Source organism: Perissodus microlepis, chromosome 2 (genome assembly GCF_051167445.1).
Source record: "Perissodus microlepis isolate ML-2025 ecotype Zambia chromosome 2, ASM5116744v1, whole genome shotgun sequence".
In the NCBI taxonomy this organism is placed as follows: Eukaryota; Metazoa; Chordata; class Actinopteri; order Cichliformes; family Cichlidae; genus Perissodus; species Perissodus microlepis.
This window is the reverse complement of record NC_140462.1, coordinates 32,179,230-32,194,796: the sequence shown is the minus strand read 5'-3', so window position 1 is coordinate 32,194,796 and position 15,567 is coordinate 32,179,230. Positions and strand designations below refer to the sequence as shown.

Below are 15,567 nucleotides of genomic sequence, written 5' to 3'. Positions count from 1 at the left end.
TTAATATCCGGGAGGCGTGTCTTTCTGGAGCATATCTGACCTCCTTCAGTGTTGACTGTCATTACAGCGTCCTGTCGATGTCTTGACATCATGCTGCAGACTCTACTTCATCTGTTGTTCCTATTTTGATCGGAGGGCTGAAAAATACATCTAATGCAGAAATGCCTAAAACTATTTTGCAAATAGCCATTTAAGGAAGGCTTCAAAAGTTTGAAAAAAAAAAATGTACACATGCTTTTACAGTAAGGGTGACTAGATCCGTGTTTTATACGCAGTGTGTGAATCATGTTCTTCATATTTAACGGCAGCACAAACACTTTGAAAGCAGGCTGGTTGCCACAGCACTTTCCCCTTTTAAGCAACAGAGACTAACACTGGCGCTTTTCTCTGATAATAACATAAAACAAAATAATCCCACTCAAACAGATGGTTACACTTAACGATGACTGATAAACCAACTAGATTTGATGCCGTTTCCTCTTAAATATGTTCTTAGATTTGCAAACACTGCAGAGAGTCCTGTGAAGACTTTCACTACTGAGGCTCGTGAGCTAAAATAAGTTGGATTTATTTTTTTTATTGTTATTTTTTTAACTGAAGACAAAAGATTCATTTTGATTAAATGTTTTTCATTTTGTGTCAGACCATAAATGTCCTGTGGAACATGATACAGCTCTATTTAATCCTGACCAATCAAAAGCTTCAAGTATTACAAAAACAGACAAATAAAACATTTTTGTCACTTCCGGATAAATATTGTAGACATCATTACAAGATAAAATTAAAAAAAAAAATTGTTATAAATTAAAGGCGCTCAAATGTAAATAAAGGAGAACATAAACAAACTGACATACACTCAGCTGAAGACACTGAACTGAAACAAAATCATCTGAAATAATGAAATGTTTAAAGAAAGGCCGCTCGACACTCTGCTCAGCAGGGGAAATTGGATTTGCTCCAGATGCTCCTGTTACTGGCTCTTTGGGGACATGCTTCAAGCACAGTATGACTATTTAAAGTCCGACAAAGAAGCAAAAACTGCAATCGCTCACTGAACTCTCTCGCTTCTTTTCAACAGTTTTCTGGTCTTTTGAGACAAAGAAATTGGTGACATTGTGACACTGTCGCTCCAGTTTTCGTTAAAATGTTCAATTTTTATTAAAAAAAAATCTCGCTCACACTCTTAGTGGACTTTGCACGTGTGCTGTGCGGCTGCTCCTGCTGCGGTCTGTGCGGACTACTTCAACGTATCCGTATCACGCGGCTCAGTCTGTTTTCCAGGCACGTGATTGGCTCGGCTCAGTGCTATTCTTATTGTCATTGGCCTATTGTGCTGTCTGTCAAAATGTTAACGAAAGATTGTAATCGACGTTATATTCATCACGTCTCACATTTCGATGACAGAGAAGTCATTTCACTGTAATTATCTTTATCGTTTTTGAGATTTGTATTGTTCCTCGCATAAATATTTTCCAGTTGCCATTTGGATTTTTTTATTGGTTTGTTTTTGACAAACAGGAAATCTCACAGATATCCAAACCAGCCAACAGGCCCAGGATTAGCTTCACACCCTGCATGGAAGTTACTTACCTCTGAGGCACTGCAGCACTCAACGCTTCAGCTCACTGTTATTAAAAAAAAAAAACAATTACTGGGATACTTTTCTGTTTAATTGTCATCATTTTAATATCAAAGGACAATACCATGTTGAGCTGAGGACTCAGTACATCCAAGGATTTTATGGAAACTGTTAACCACCTCAATAAATAAAAGAAATGAAAACGATCACAGCTGGAGTTACATGGTACTGACAATAGATCAAGCCATTCTCAAGTCTTAAATAAACATTCAATATTTTTACAGACTTTAGAAAAGAAAACAATGAGATCAACTATTTGTCTATTACAGTGTTTAAAACAGCATTCAGAGCTAGAACATAGATTTATGTACAGTTCTGCAAGATATTAACATTCTATCAAAATAAAATTAAAGCCTTTAAACGGTAGTAAAAAAGGGGGAGGAGCTGAACGCTGTGCTGCAGTTCATACTGGGACATTTCAGTCAGGGTTTCTGTGTGTGTTTGTGTGTGTATCTAGAGGTGTGAGAGTGTATCTACAGGTGTGTGCTGTAGAACGCAGGTGCAGCATAACTCTGTGTCCCCAGCATGAAGGGAGACAGGACGTGGCTGGCGGTGAGGAAAGGCAGCTGGACAAGGCTCCCAGCAGGGGGGTGATGGTGGCCGGCATAGCCTGTGTGCATGGCCAGATGCCCACTGACTGGAGGGGATTGGCTCAGAGGGCTGAGGCTTCCCAAGCCTCCTCCCGCTCCTCCCCCTGTGCCTCCCGTGCCTCCTGCTCCTCCCGTGGGGGCCGAGGTGTCGGCTCCAGGGTTCTGCTTCTTCCATTTGGTTCGCCGGTTCTGGAACCAGATCTTAACTTGGGTCTCAGTGAGGGAGAGGGACAGGGCCAGGTTGAGGCGCTCACACACTGACAGGTAGCGTGTGGACTTGAACTTGTTCTCCAGCGCCACCAGTTGCTCGTAGGTGAAGGCAGTCCGGGCTCTGCGGGGCTTCCCCGACTTGGAGTCTGAGCCAGAGCGTTTCCTCTTGGGCTTGGCCCCTTGGCCCCCATTGGTTTGGGGACTGGTGATCTGGCTTGTGGGGCCTCCGTTAGGGGTCTTTGTGTCTCTGCTGGGATCCTGGTGACTGTGCTGGCCTAGTTCTCTGTCTCCATTACTGGGAAGAGCCGAGCTGCTCTCCTCACTGCTGTAGGGCCCGTCTGCAGCCTCTGAGTCCGGGGTCCCAGATCTGTGGAAGTCTTCCTCATCCGGACTTCTGTATATAAAGCCCTCCTCTAGAAGAATGCACACAACAAAGAGTTCAGCCACATGTAACATCCAACAGGTTCTCCATCCTATATGGTTATACAGGTGGTTTGTCTCTACAACCCACAGTAGCTTAATGAAGTGGTTTATTCAGATTAAGGCATACCAAGCTCATGTTTAGGCTTATGTAAGTAGTTCACTACCTGGATCACTACCAATACCTTAAGATATTTAGGACGGCTAAATAAAACCCATGGTTTAACCATGGTCCTGCACTGCTAGCAAGTTAAGCCAGTTAAACTAGATTTGGTACCAAATGTCACAGCTACAGAAACAAAGATACCAAAATATTGCGAGGAAGAGGGAGCACAGTGTGTTGTGTAATTCAAATTATTAGCATCTGACAAATATGCATATGAACAAGTTAGCTCACAATATGGAGACTTCATAAAATGACTAGAGCTTTTTTAATTGATCTTTTCTGTAATATCAAACTGAAGTCTTAGTTCATCAGTTACAATCAGAAACATTTTTTTCAAAGGGTGTAAATTTAGGTACCCTTAAGCATCTTCACTGCAAAGGAGGTTTGGCTTCAAATAAATACTTTAAGGTTCAGCTTCTTGGTTGCAGTAATAAATTGGTAGTACACAGCAAAATCTCCAGTGTTAAATTAACACTAGAGAGTGTCTATATGGGTCCACACCTCTGAGTGTTAAATACAACACTGTTGAGTGTTAAATTAACACTTTTGACAGTGTTATATGTTTAAAAGTAACCTAGTCAGTTTTGAAGATTAACAATGGCTAACACTGAGCAGTGCTGATTTTCTAACACTGGAATATTTCTAACATTTTGAGTTATTTTCCAGTGTTAGAAAATCAGCACTGCTCAGTGTTAGCCATTGTTAATCTTCAAAACTGACTAGGTTACTTTTAAACATATAACACTGTCAAAAGTGTTAATTTAACACTCAGAGGTGTGGACCCATATAGACACTCTCTAGTGTTAATTTAACACTGGAGATTTTGCTGTGTATGGATTATGAAATGGTTACAGCTAGAAGAAACAATGCTGGCCATAAAGCAAACAGTGATCTTCTAAGTACTAATTTTACTGGCCCATCTATTTACCCCTATCTCCTCATAATTACCGTTGCCACGGTAGGCCAATTAATCTAAAAATGTAGCTAAGGATTGTAATTAGCTTAATTATCTGCTATATGGAAAAACAGTCTCTTCCCAGCATAATCAGTGAGTGTTGAACTGCGGTCCCAATTATGGCCACTGTACGCTTCCTTCAGAAACTTGCAGTTGAATTTAAAAATATCTTGAATGAATAAACACGTCAAGTTTCCAAAGACAGAGTAGCCATGAGCCTAACCTGAGTAAACTGCTAAAGAGCCAGAGGGCAAGAATGAGCTGCTGATACTGAGCTGCCAACTCTCTGCTCTCCATTAGTATTAATCACTGAGTCATCCGGTATCCATCATCATTTTTTGCTATGTGCTCCACTTTCTGGAGTTTACTCATCACACGATTACTGCATCATAAGTCTGTGGTGTCTTACTTCATTTGTGGCTAAATGAGTGAGGGCAATATTTGGAAATAAAATGATAAAATCAACAGAAATAAGAAGGCAATTAGATCAAGAAGGTTCTGAAAACAGTATCTTCAGACAAAACGAAAAGGTATGAAATGACCATAAACTGATCACCATACATTACTGTACACTGTAAAATATACTAGATGATTATCAGGTAAAAGAAATTGTGTTTGAATACTAATAGTGTGCTAAAATAACAATGGAGCATTGGATTATGGTGGATTTTAAGGTACCACAGATCAGCAGAAAAACATTAATAGGCATTGTTGGACCTCTTAAATGTCCAATTAAATATTTTAGCTGCAAATCGACTGCTTTTACCTCAGCCCTTCAGAGGAGCACATGGTGCTTTAGTCTTTAATGAAACAGTAACTCTTTCTGAGTTGGTATCATCCAAACATTTAGAGGCTGCTGTTGGAGTCATACTGAAAAATTAAGCATTTACATGTGGAATACGAAATGCCAGGTTACTCTGCACTCAGTAGTGCAATTATACGTTAGGGACAAAAACGATCTGGACGTTCACGCTAAGCTTTCATACAGTTTGTGCATTGTGCACGTACATGTCATGAAAACACCGAGCACAGTCCACGTCAACATGTACAGCACACATGTGCTTACAGCCCTGCAAATGCTCTTATTGCTAATGTTAGAGAGATACTGTGTGTGCTTTTTTCACGTTATTGGTTTGAATACTTTTGGCCCAATTATGCTGTTTCTTTTGTCCTTAATATCGACAACATCAACAGTTTTAAATGGCAAGAAAAAGTAAACTACACCTTGAATAATACTAAATTATATATTTTTTAAAATGTATAATGTAAGGCATTATATTGTCCTACATTATAACCGTCCCCCCCCCGCAAAAAGTGAGAAAATAAAAGCATTTATTAACCAGTGACAAATCCACCTGCATGATTTCCACTGAAAAATGACTGAGCATGTGTTAGATCATTTGGAGTAAGACTGTGTAGTTTTACAGATTAAATCAAAGACAAAATATGTATGAAACCTAACCCAGAAGGGTTAGTTTGGCTGTGATGATGTAGACAGAAGAACCTGAGAGAAATTAAAAAAACAAGCAGGTTTACAGGTGTGCAGAAAAGATAGCTCAATAAGATTATATTTTACATGTAATTTACTCATAAAATGTCCACTTTTTCATTTTTCTCATATATATTATTATTATTATTATTATATTAATAAAAATAATTAAGAATAAAGGAACCATGATGCTTGGTGAGATGGTTTCTTGTCCATTTTCTAATAAACAGAAATTAATAATAATTTGGTTTGTTATTGCAAAAACACGCCAGCCATTTAATCATATACTGATTCTAATTTAAATTTTTATTTTTAAAAAGGCCTGATTTTACAGTCGTTAAAAATAAAGCATTATTTGATGTTACAACTATATTTATTATAGTCTGTACGTGATATTTATTTCGCTAGTTTCACTGTGCTGGGATACTTTTAGGCAGTCAGTATAATAAAACAGAATAATAGTATACAAACTACAACAGGAGTGCATGCGTTCCTGTGATGTTTTTACTGTTTTCTTTCTTTTTCTTTTGTTTTGAGCTTTTGTTTTTAATCCAGCTCGACTATATCACGAAGTTATAATTATTTATGATGCCTGTGTCTGCTTCTGAAAAATAAAGTCAGAATTTTGTTGATTTGAAATCTGTAAAATGTACGGAAAATTTAATTAAAACAAATGAGAGATTTAAAAAATAAATAAATAAATAAGGAAAATAAAAATGTGACGGAAAAAACAAAGAAAAGAGGAAAAAAGGAGGAAAACGTCCAATACTGGTGAAATCGAGGAGATGGAGCTGATTGGAGCTACTGCGTTTACGTGGGGTCCATGAACTTAGTGCACACCTGCCAGTATTTACCGACCAATAATACCGATCACACACAGGACCTGCAGCCAATTAACTTTTTTGCTCCTTTTAATTCTAGATATAAACAGATGTTGTTTTAAACTTAAAACCAGAGAGCTCGTTTGCGAAAAGAACCGTTCTCCCCATTCTTCCATTTTTTTAATGGTCCGTACTCGGTAGTTTTCTCATCTCTTACATCATCACAAGATTTCACCGACTAAGTGGCCTGGAACACAGATTTCTGTGTGACAGCAGGGTTTAGTGAGAAAATATTTCCGTGATACGGACGAAGCAAAAGCCCAACAACAACTGGTGGGTAATTAAAACCAGAATCCTTAGGTCACAGTTAAACCACACAGAACAATGCAGTGCCCTTAAAATATGAACAGAATTAGAAAGGCCTTCTTCCGGATCATTTTTCTTCCGTCGGAAAAGCCTAGCGGTGTTCACAAAATATGTATTATTTATAAATAGCGTAAATGGGCTATATTAAAGTAGAAATGGAAAAGCGCAATTCGAAATTGGGGTCTATGTAAAATGGTTACATTGGTTAGGTTTCACTCAGGCTAATGTTGGTATGTTTAACTATATATGAATAAATCAGTTAATTCACGGGTAAGAATAAATATGATTTGAATGACACAGAAAATAAATAACCGAATTACTAACTACAAACGCGCGAGCACACACGCTCGCGCGCACACCTATTTTAATCGTATAAAAAAACAGGTCAAATTTCTGAAAACGTTAAAGGATGTTACAGAATCATTGAAAGCAGAGTGGTTTCTAAGGAAAGGGGACTTTCAACAGTAACAGAAGCAGTTCGACTGAATTCAGCTGCCTGAAGGAAAAGACGTTACTGACGCAATGGCGGGAAATTAAAGGAAATTAAAAATAAATGATTCAATGATGGACTTGGTTTGAAGTCCACGTAGACTTACTGCTCTGATATTCGTCTGCACCGTAGCCCTTGCTGGCCTCGAGGCTGGGCTCGCGCTCCCCGACTCCTCCTCTCCGGTTCTCCGCTCCGTACACGCTCTGCTCGAGCTCGCCGCGGTGGCTCACGTGCTGTTGTTGCAGCTGGTGTCGCCGGTTGCTCGTGAACTTGTTGGGGTCCAGGATGTCCAGCACGGAGAAAGAAGTTGTCCGGTGCCCGATGGGGCCCTGGAGAGTAACAAATGGGAATGATTTATTTAGTCAAAAAACAAGATATTATCGCCTTTTATCCCGTATAGTTGAATTTATTTGAACTTGCTTTTTTTTCTTGTCCCCCCCTCAATTACGTTTTGCCACGCATTTTAACTGCTATATATTTAATTGTAATATTAATAATGATCACTTTAAATATTATTATTTTTATTATTATTATTATTACTATTATTACTATTAGTAGTAAGCAGTGTTAAAGTCAAAGACTGAAGTAAGACAAATCCCAGTGTTAGGTGTTGGTAGCACACATCACATCCAATAAAACAGACGGTAAAGTGTGTTCATAAAGCAAACATGAACGCAGATCAGCTGCATTTCCTGCGCAGGCTGTGTAGCGGTCAATAGGCTATCAGAAGAAAAACGAATCAATCCCATTTTAAGTAGTGCAGTCTATAGATTTCTAAAACTTCAGTTTTACATTTCCACACGTAATTGGTTGGAAAATATGTGAGTTCAGGGGAAGGCTTATACTTAAGGTAAAATACTGCTTTACCCAGATTGTTTGAACCTGCATGTGGGCATAAGGTTTACAGTGTGATGTAGAAATGTTCAGACTTTTTATATCATAATTTATGTGGAGTCAAAAAGGTAGCCAAGTGTAAAAGACAGATAAAAGGTGGTGCAGTGACTCTGTTTCCACCCCTCCCTGCATTACATCCTGATTAGGATCATCCATTTATTAATGAGGCCAGTCTTGAGCATGTCGACATGAATAATCCTACATTAATATTGTAATTCTCTCTTTAAATAATCCCAGGCAGCCTCTGGAGAAAGACCCAGGGGCGTATTAACAACTGGTGATAAGAATAGTCTATCGAAAAATACCACAATCAGAGCTGCGAATAAACACAATCACGTTTTATTTTAGAATAAACAAAATTCGCGTCTATGGAAAAAATATAGAGAAATGCCCGTCTTTACAAACAGGCCTACTTTGAATTATTTTGAAATCAATGAATTTCGCTCAGAAACGAACGAAAAAAAAATCGAATAGCTTTAATTAGAGCAATAATAATTATAACAAAATAAAAGTCGGTGTCCTTTACGGGAGCGAATTTGAACGGTTTTAATTTAGAACTTTTTATTTTGTCTCTTTCCGATCACACTCTCCAGCTGCATTTTATTAAAGGCCTCATCTCCATAATATGACCCATAACCTGACAACACGGGCCACATTTTAAAAACAAAGAATCATAGCAGTTACACAACAGGACAAAGTAACCAAATAATTTTATTTTAAAAACCGTCTTCAGTTTTCGGTGCTTCGGCTGCTCCCTATGCGAAGAATTCTTACTTTTCTGCTCGCCCAGCTACTTTTCGTGCCATCCTTCTTTCCTCAAATGTAATATCTGTCTGTCTCGATGCTTCTTTATTTATGCTGCAGTGTCCCGGTTGTGTCCTGTCCGCTGGTCTATATAGGCTACCTGAGAGTCTGCCGTTACTGTCTGCTGCTACAGTCACGCACCGCTCCGGTAGCGCTTCACAAAGTTTGCTCGTGCCCGTATTAGCCTACCTGCTGTGGCGGGGCCAACACCGGATTCGTCGGTGGAGCTTCCGAGTGGTTCTCCGTGGCCTGAGCATCTCTGCCGCCGGCGGTCGCGCTGGAGAAGAGCCGCTTCTCCCCTGCGGCGGCTCCGTCTAACAAGTCAGCGCTGTCCGGGCTCACCACAGTTTGGACGCCGTCCCCTCCGCTGGGCGCCGGTAGCGCTCTGTCCCGACTCATGACGGGTGGCACGGCGTCCGTCACTGGCCCCGCCGCAGCTCTCTCCCGGCTTATCACGGTCTGGACCCCATCCGCTCTGTCCCGGTTCATCACTTTACTCTCCCTTTCCCATATAATAACAATCCGTTAGAGTTGAAAATTTAAAGAAACAAATCAACACCAAGTCGTTTTAAAGAGCTTGGATGATACTCATGTCAAATAACAAGTTCACGCCACAGGCCGGTTCATGTGTCCCGTCAGCATTCTGTCTCAAGTGGTGTGTTCACCCAGGTAAAGTTTTCCATTGGCATCCGGGCAGTCTGGGCAGAATACGAGCTTTAGCTGGACTCTTGCTTCCGTCAAACTTTAAACTTCTTCTCTCCGGCCTTCATCCTCTACATCGGCCGCTGCAACTCAGCGTCTCCGGCGATCTTTTGTCTGTCCGTCTTGTACCGTGCCGTTATCCCGTACTGGCACGCACACATAAACAGCGCGCGATGTTCCGACCTCCAGCCTTGCGCGCTCTGGAAGCCTGACAGGAGTTGAAGGCGGGACAGACTGATCTATCTCTCTAATAGTTAAAACTAGCCTGCTCCCCCCTCTCTTGCTCTCTCTCCCCCATTAGTTAAGTGAAGAACCCTTTCTCTCCCCTCTCTCTCTCCCTCTCTCTCAGTTCTTGTCTCCGTTTTTGGCTTTTAGCAGGCCACTCGAGGAGCCCCTACCATACATTTGTCCCCGTGTGTGTGTGTGTGTAGGCCTGTGTGTCGCCATCTCCCTCCTTATTTATGCATTCTTATTCAACTCTACGGGTTGTAATTGGCTACAAATTAATCCCACTTGCACTAATAGGCTATTATCTCGAGGCTGCAAGCGCGCGGGTGGTGCTGTGTGGCCCGGGCCAATTCGCTATCAGAGCACGCGGAGAAATAGAGACAGAGCGGGAAGAGCGCTGGCTGTCCCCACTTTGCAGCGCGCGGTGTCGCCTCGCGGATCTCACGACGCTAAATTGTTTAGGTCGACGCTTCGTGAAATGTTGCTTTGTTCGCCAACAGGTGACGTAAACGTGTAGCAGGTGTACAGATAGTTGGAACACAGTCACAGTGCTCAGTTATTAGTTCTAGAATTAGCCTTAACCAGCGAGTTACATTAGCGTTCGGAGGTTAACAGCCGTGTGCTCTAATTTATAGCTAATGTGTAATACGCCGCCTCGCTCGCACTTTACTTGTGCATCCACATGAAAGGGGGCGCTTATCTTTAATGCAGATTCCAGGGCAGGGCCTCTCTCAAAACTCAATTACGGCCTGAATAAAGCCGGTAATGTCCCCGCTGCAGTGAAATATTGATTCCTAATCCTTGGCAGTCATTACTATGCCAGAAAATAATAGACCACAGAATTGGATTTTGATTTAACACACGACGTGTTTATTCTAATACTGGGGACTTAATATTCCGTTGACTCTCATTTTCAGCCACAGAGGAGAGGGGAATGGTGATGGAAGCTCTAACGCCACACTTTAAAAAAAATATTGTTGTGGAAAATATTTAAAAAAAAAAGAAGAAAGAAAGCGAGGTGACGGGACATCTTTCCTGTCCTCCTCCCCGGTCCTAATACACAAGGTCAGCTCCATGTAATTGCCTTGCTCAATGATCCTTGGGAGGAAGAAATTAAAAGTTGAGTAAAATAATGACTGAAACAATGGGACATGATTAACCAATCAGAGAGCTGAACCCATTTGATCTACTTCCTGCTTCCACCCTGAGGCTTTATAGCTTTATTTTAAAATAGTCAATATATTAACTATATTAAACATCACTGCAGCTTATTTACCTTGGAAAATATTTGCATAAAGCAGCACCATTGCGCTGCACAGTGCTACAGAGAGGAAGCGTTGATGCAGCCAAGTGAATATGGAAAAGTATTATTATTATTATTATTATTTATTCTGCATTTGAAATCCAGCCAAACAGCCTCACTGCATGTGACCTGAGGTGCATATATGTCAAATTAGAAGAATATTAACCGCTAAAGTCTTAAAAGAATGAGTTTTAAGAGCAGTCCAACCCCGGTTCCACACATCAGTGAGTGTAATGAGCTGTGTGCCTAGCGTTCTGGCCTTTGACCCTAATATCTCTTTAATGCAATTTGTAGTGCAGCTCCATTATATTCAGAGAGGAAGAAGCCAGAGAAACAGCAAAAAAGAATAACCATATCAATTGGAGTTGTGTACAGTAGTATTTGCACCATTTGCAAAATATGTGTCCTTTCTGTTTATTATTGCTATGATGCTAATTTGCTTCTCACTATGACAGTACGAACAGAAAACACACACACACATACAGTGGTAGTCCCACTTTCCACAGTGTGGGCCAACAGATGCTATGGGAGAACTCCCCTTCCCGATTAACAGTCAGCACGCATGTGTATGTGAGCATGTGTGTGTCTTGTGTCTATAATTATTCTAATGAAGGTTAATGAGCTCTGCTCAGCCTCCTCTTTATTAAATTAATCTCAGCCGGTAATGAATCATAATTACTATAATTAGCAGCTTGAGCTGCCTGATCTCATGCCGGTGGCTGGTCAGAGCAAGGTGTGGTGTGACACGGAGGCTTTCATCACACCCACAACTTTCATCTCTCCCTCCTTCCACTGTGACCACTGGCTTTGGCTCTGCATAAACATAATGTTCATGGAGCTGGTCTTTCAGCGTAGAGCCTCCAGACTGGATTTGAGATTTGCTGCACTAATTTGATTATTGTTGATCGTAATATCAGTCAGAATAATTGTGTATGTTAGTGTCAGTGATCAGAGCTGCTATACGCCGTGTAGTCACACTTGTGAGTTTACATTATCACTATCTAAATGAGGCCTATCAAAGTTTGAAAGGCCTGACAGAAAACAGTAATACTTTAAAACAGGTTTCAAAAATGTAAGAATAAGGAGTGCTACTATCAACAAACCTGACACCTGTCCAAATCCACTGGATTTCAAAACCTTGAGCAGTACAGCTTTATTTATTAGTGTTATAGATATAGCTTCAGTGAATTTTTCCCCCATCTTCTCTTTATTTCTGCCGCTATACTTCTACTATCCATCTCTTCGCTTCCTCTATTCCTCCCATTTTTTTTTTATTTTGTGTCTTTTCAAGGTTCTGTGTTTTAGATTAGCCCTCCTCCTCTTCCCCATTACAGGGGTAAAAGCCCCCCATCCTCCACTCACACACAGAGGCAGAATCCTCGCACCATACACACCTCGCAGTTAGACACTCAGATAGAATCTGACCTGAAGAATTAATTAAATATGATAGCTGATTAAAAATAGCATAACTAATAGTGTAATATCTCAAGCTGTCGTCTTTAATAGTCAACATTGTGAGTGTGTGTCTTATCTGCTGCAGACAGACGCTCTCACTATTGATTCCTGTTCATTTCAGTTGTCAGGCAGACCACTCAGCTCATCTGGAATCATTAAACTCTCTGTCTCCCTCTGTGTCTCTCTGCCTGTCTCTTACCCTATTTTCTCATCTTTATCCATTTATATTTAATTTATTTCAATTCCACCACCCTTTTATAATGACAGGATTAAATCAGTGTAGCAACAATCTACAAAGGTAATATTGTAATCGGTAAAATAAAGTTATAACACGAAATGCTGATATATATATATATATGTATATGTATGTGTGTGTGTGTGTGTGTGTGTGTGTGTGTGTGTGTGTAGAAAAAAAGAGAAGAGAGTGAAAAGAGAGATGACAGAGTCCAAGTAGATTAAGGAAACCGAGAAAACAACCGTGATCATATCTGGTTGTCTTGGCTTTGGTCTGAGACTTCAAACTGGGAGTTTTTAGCAGAAAGAAAGATATGTTTAGCTTTTAAATAAATAGACAATCAAAAAACAAAACAGAACAAAGAAATCCAAGCAAACAAACATATATTTGCCTATAATCATGCATGTTTGCAGTGAATCTTCTTATCCCTGATGGTATAAAACTATCTATAAACCTGCAGGAATCAACTGTTAGAGGTTTAATTGTATTTGTCCCTTCACAGTAAAAGCACTCTTCTAGTGATCTTTATTTTCATCCGGAGGCCTTATGGGCAGGTTTGGATGTTTGCTGTGCTCACAGTGTAAACTCTGACTCCTCTGGCCGGCTTATTCTATCAAAAATCTAAAAAAGTCATGATGGATGGAAAATAACACAGTGGATGTTATTTTTTCAGACTGACTCAGTTGTGAAATTCAGCATTATTTGTGACATATTCATGCTGAACAAGCGTAACAAAGACTGAAATCAGCGACTCTTATTCATATTATATTGCTCATTATTCTGTAGGTTTGTCATGTTGTCATTTCTGAATTTTGGAAACTTTTGTTTTAAATTAAATTATTTCAAAGTATGGATGAATGGACTGACGGGCAGATTCAGATTGACAGAAGGGAGACTTCACCTTTGCTTCCCCACCTGACTGAAGGTCATTTTAGTGATCCCTGTGGAAACCCCACGGCTGGAGTGAAGCTGTGGGGCCAGATGAGTTTTTATTGGTGGAAGTCACAGCTCAGTGATCTCTCTCTCTCTCTGTGTTCTCGAGCAGTTAGTTTAGCCAAAGACACTGTCTGCCTTTGAAATAAATACTGTGCACTATAACACACTGTCTGTTAATAACCAGTCCTAAAACAATGTTATTTAATATTTAAGTGAAAAAGCTCTGGTACTGTAGCAAAGAATGAAATCAGAAGGTGAAAAGCGTGCTTGCTAAATCAGATTAATAAGATCACAGTCGTGGTCTGAATAGTCCATCAGTTCCCTACATAGCATGCCAGATGTCCACGATGTCCGAGACAGCTTTTCTTTTACAAGATCACTAAAAAAGGTTGTCTCTTAATGTATAAACCCACTAGGATGGCCTCAAGGCTTTTATTCCTAGTCTCAATAATATTTCTAGTCTCTGGGTATGAGACTTTTTGTAGTTGTGCTTGGTATAACAAAGACATTCAAACTGCTGACCACACATGCACATGCATAGATGACCAGCAGATCAATTTTTATGAGCTATCGTGCTCTTGACAAAGAAAGAAAAATCTAGAAGCTGATGCAACTCAAAGTTTAGAAGTACCATTTTAGAGGCTCTTAATTGAAAATCAATTAATCATTCATCACAGCTGCACAGCTGCTATACAGCAATCCTACTTAGCTCCTGACCTGAAAATGGACATGTCCCATATTCATTTTGTGTCACTTGGTTTGTTGCAACCTACCTCTGTGCCCGTGATGATGCATGAATGGGATATTAGTAAAAAAGAAAAAGTGCTTTTAATTTTTAAGACCTGTTTGATTCAACCTAATAATAATAATCTTATTCACTTGTTTTTTCATATCCTTCAGAAACTCAGAAAATCTGAAAGTCTTTAGCAATAAGTGGATATTAAAAATATGATTCTACCCTAATCATCATATTTCAGCAAACATCCAACTCCAGTGTCCACAGTGTTGCACTGTATTGAAGTAACACATAAAAAAGCCATGAAAAAGGACTTGCAAATGGATTTCTGCACAAAACACTGACAGTGTGTACTAGCAGAAGAGTAAAAATGAAAAGGTTGTGAGGTGATGAGAGAGGCTGTCCTACTTTAAAAAGCTGGAATCACTTTAAGGTCTTTGTGGGTCTTCAGGGCTAAAATGGCTAAACATAACACTTTATTCTCATAGTGGCTCTTTCACACAGTAGCAATGATATCTCTGCCGCACAGTCCTTCGTGTGAGTGAGTGTGTGTGTGTCAGTGATTGGTTTCTGTTTTATGGACTGGCTAGCAGAGTGCTAGTAATCCATAGAAATAAATCTGCTTTATTTGACCTTAGTGTTAACTCCAATAAAATGCGCTTTACTGCAGGGAGGACATGCACACACACACACACACACACACACACACACACACACACACACACACACACACACACACACACACACACACACACACACACACCTTGGCCAGCTAATCAGGTCATAGCTGGCCACTTGACAACATTTATAAGGACACAGAGGGAAACCTTCTCTTCACCAGAGTCCCTTCACAGTCCTTCAGCTAATGAAGGGCACATTGTTGCAGGATCACTGTGAGAAGTATTTAAATGCACTTGTAAGTGTAGCATTTTTTTCAGGACTCTGCATGAATGTTATTTGTTATTTCTTTATTTTGTTATATATTACACACAGTACAAAATGTAAGGTTTTGGTTTTATACCATTGGAATGGTTGTTTATTTGCCCTCAAATGGTCCAACATTTCTAAAGAAAACGCATTAAGGGGTTGAGCAGCAGAGTTGAGTAGGTGGGTTGTGCCCATGAAAAA

General features: G+C 40.1%; 1 protein-coding gene across 1 annotated transcript; it reads right to left on the bottom strand.

The window, feature by feature from the left end:
- Positions 1-1,580: 1,580 nt before the first annotated feature.
- nkx1-2b (NK1 homeobox 2b) lies at positions 1,581-9,769 on the bottom strand. Its single transcript, XM_084939133.1, has 3 exons — positions 9,034-9,769; positions 7,253-7,475; positions 1,581-2,852 (listed from the first exon to the last, which is right to left on the bottom strand). The coding sequence occupies exons 1-3, from the start codon at positions 9,331-9,333 to the stop codon at positions 2,113-2,115; spliced, it is 1,263 nt and encodes a 420-aa protein (XP_084795259.1). The 5' UTR covers positions 9,334-9,769; the 3' UTR covers positions 1,581-2,112.
- Between the last annotated feature and the right edge of the window lie 5,798 nt (positions 9,770-15,567).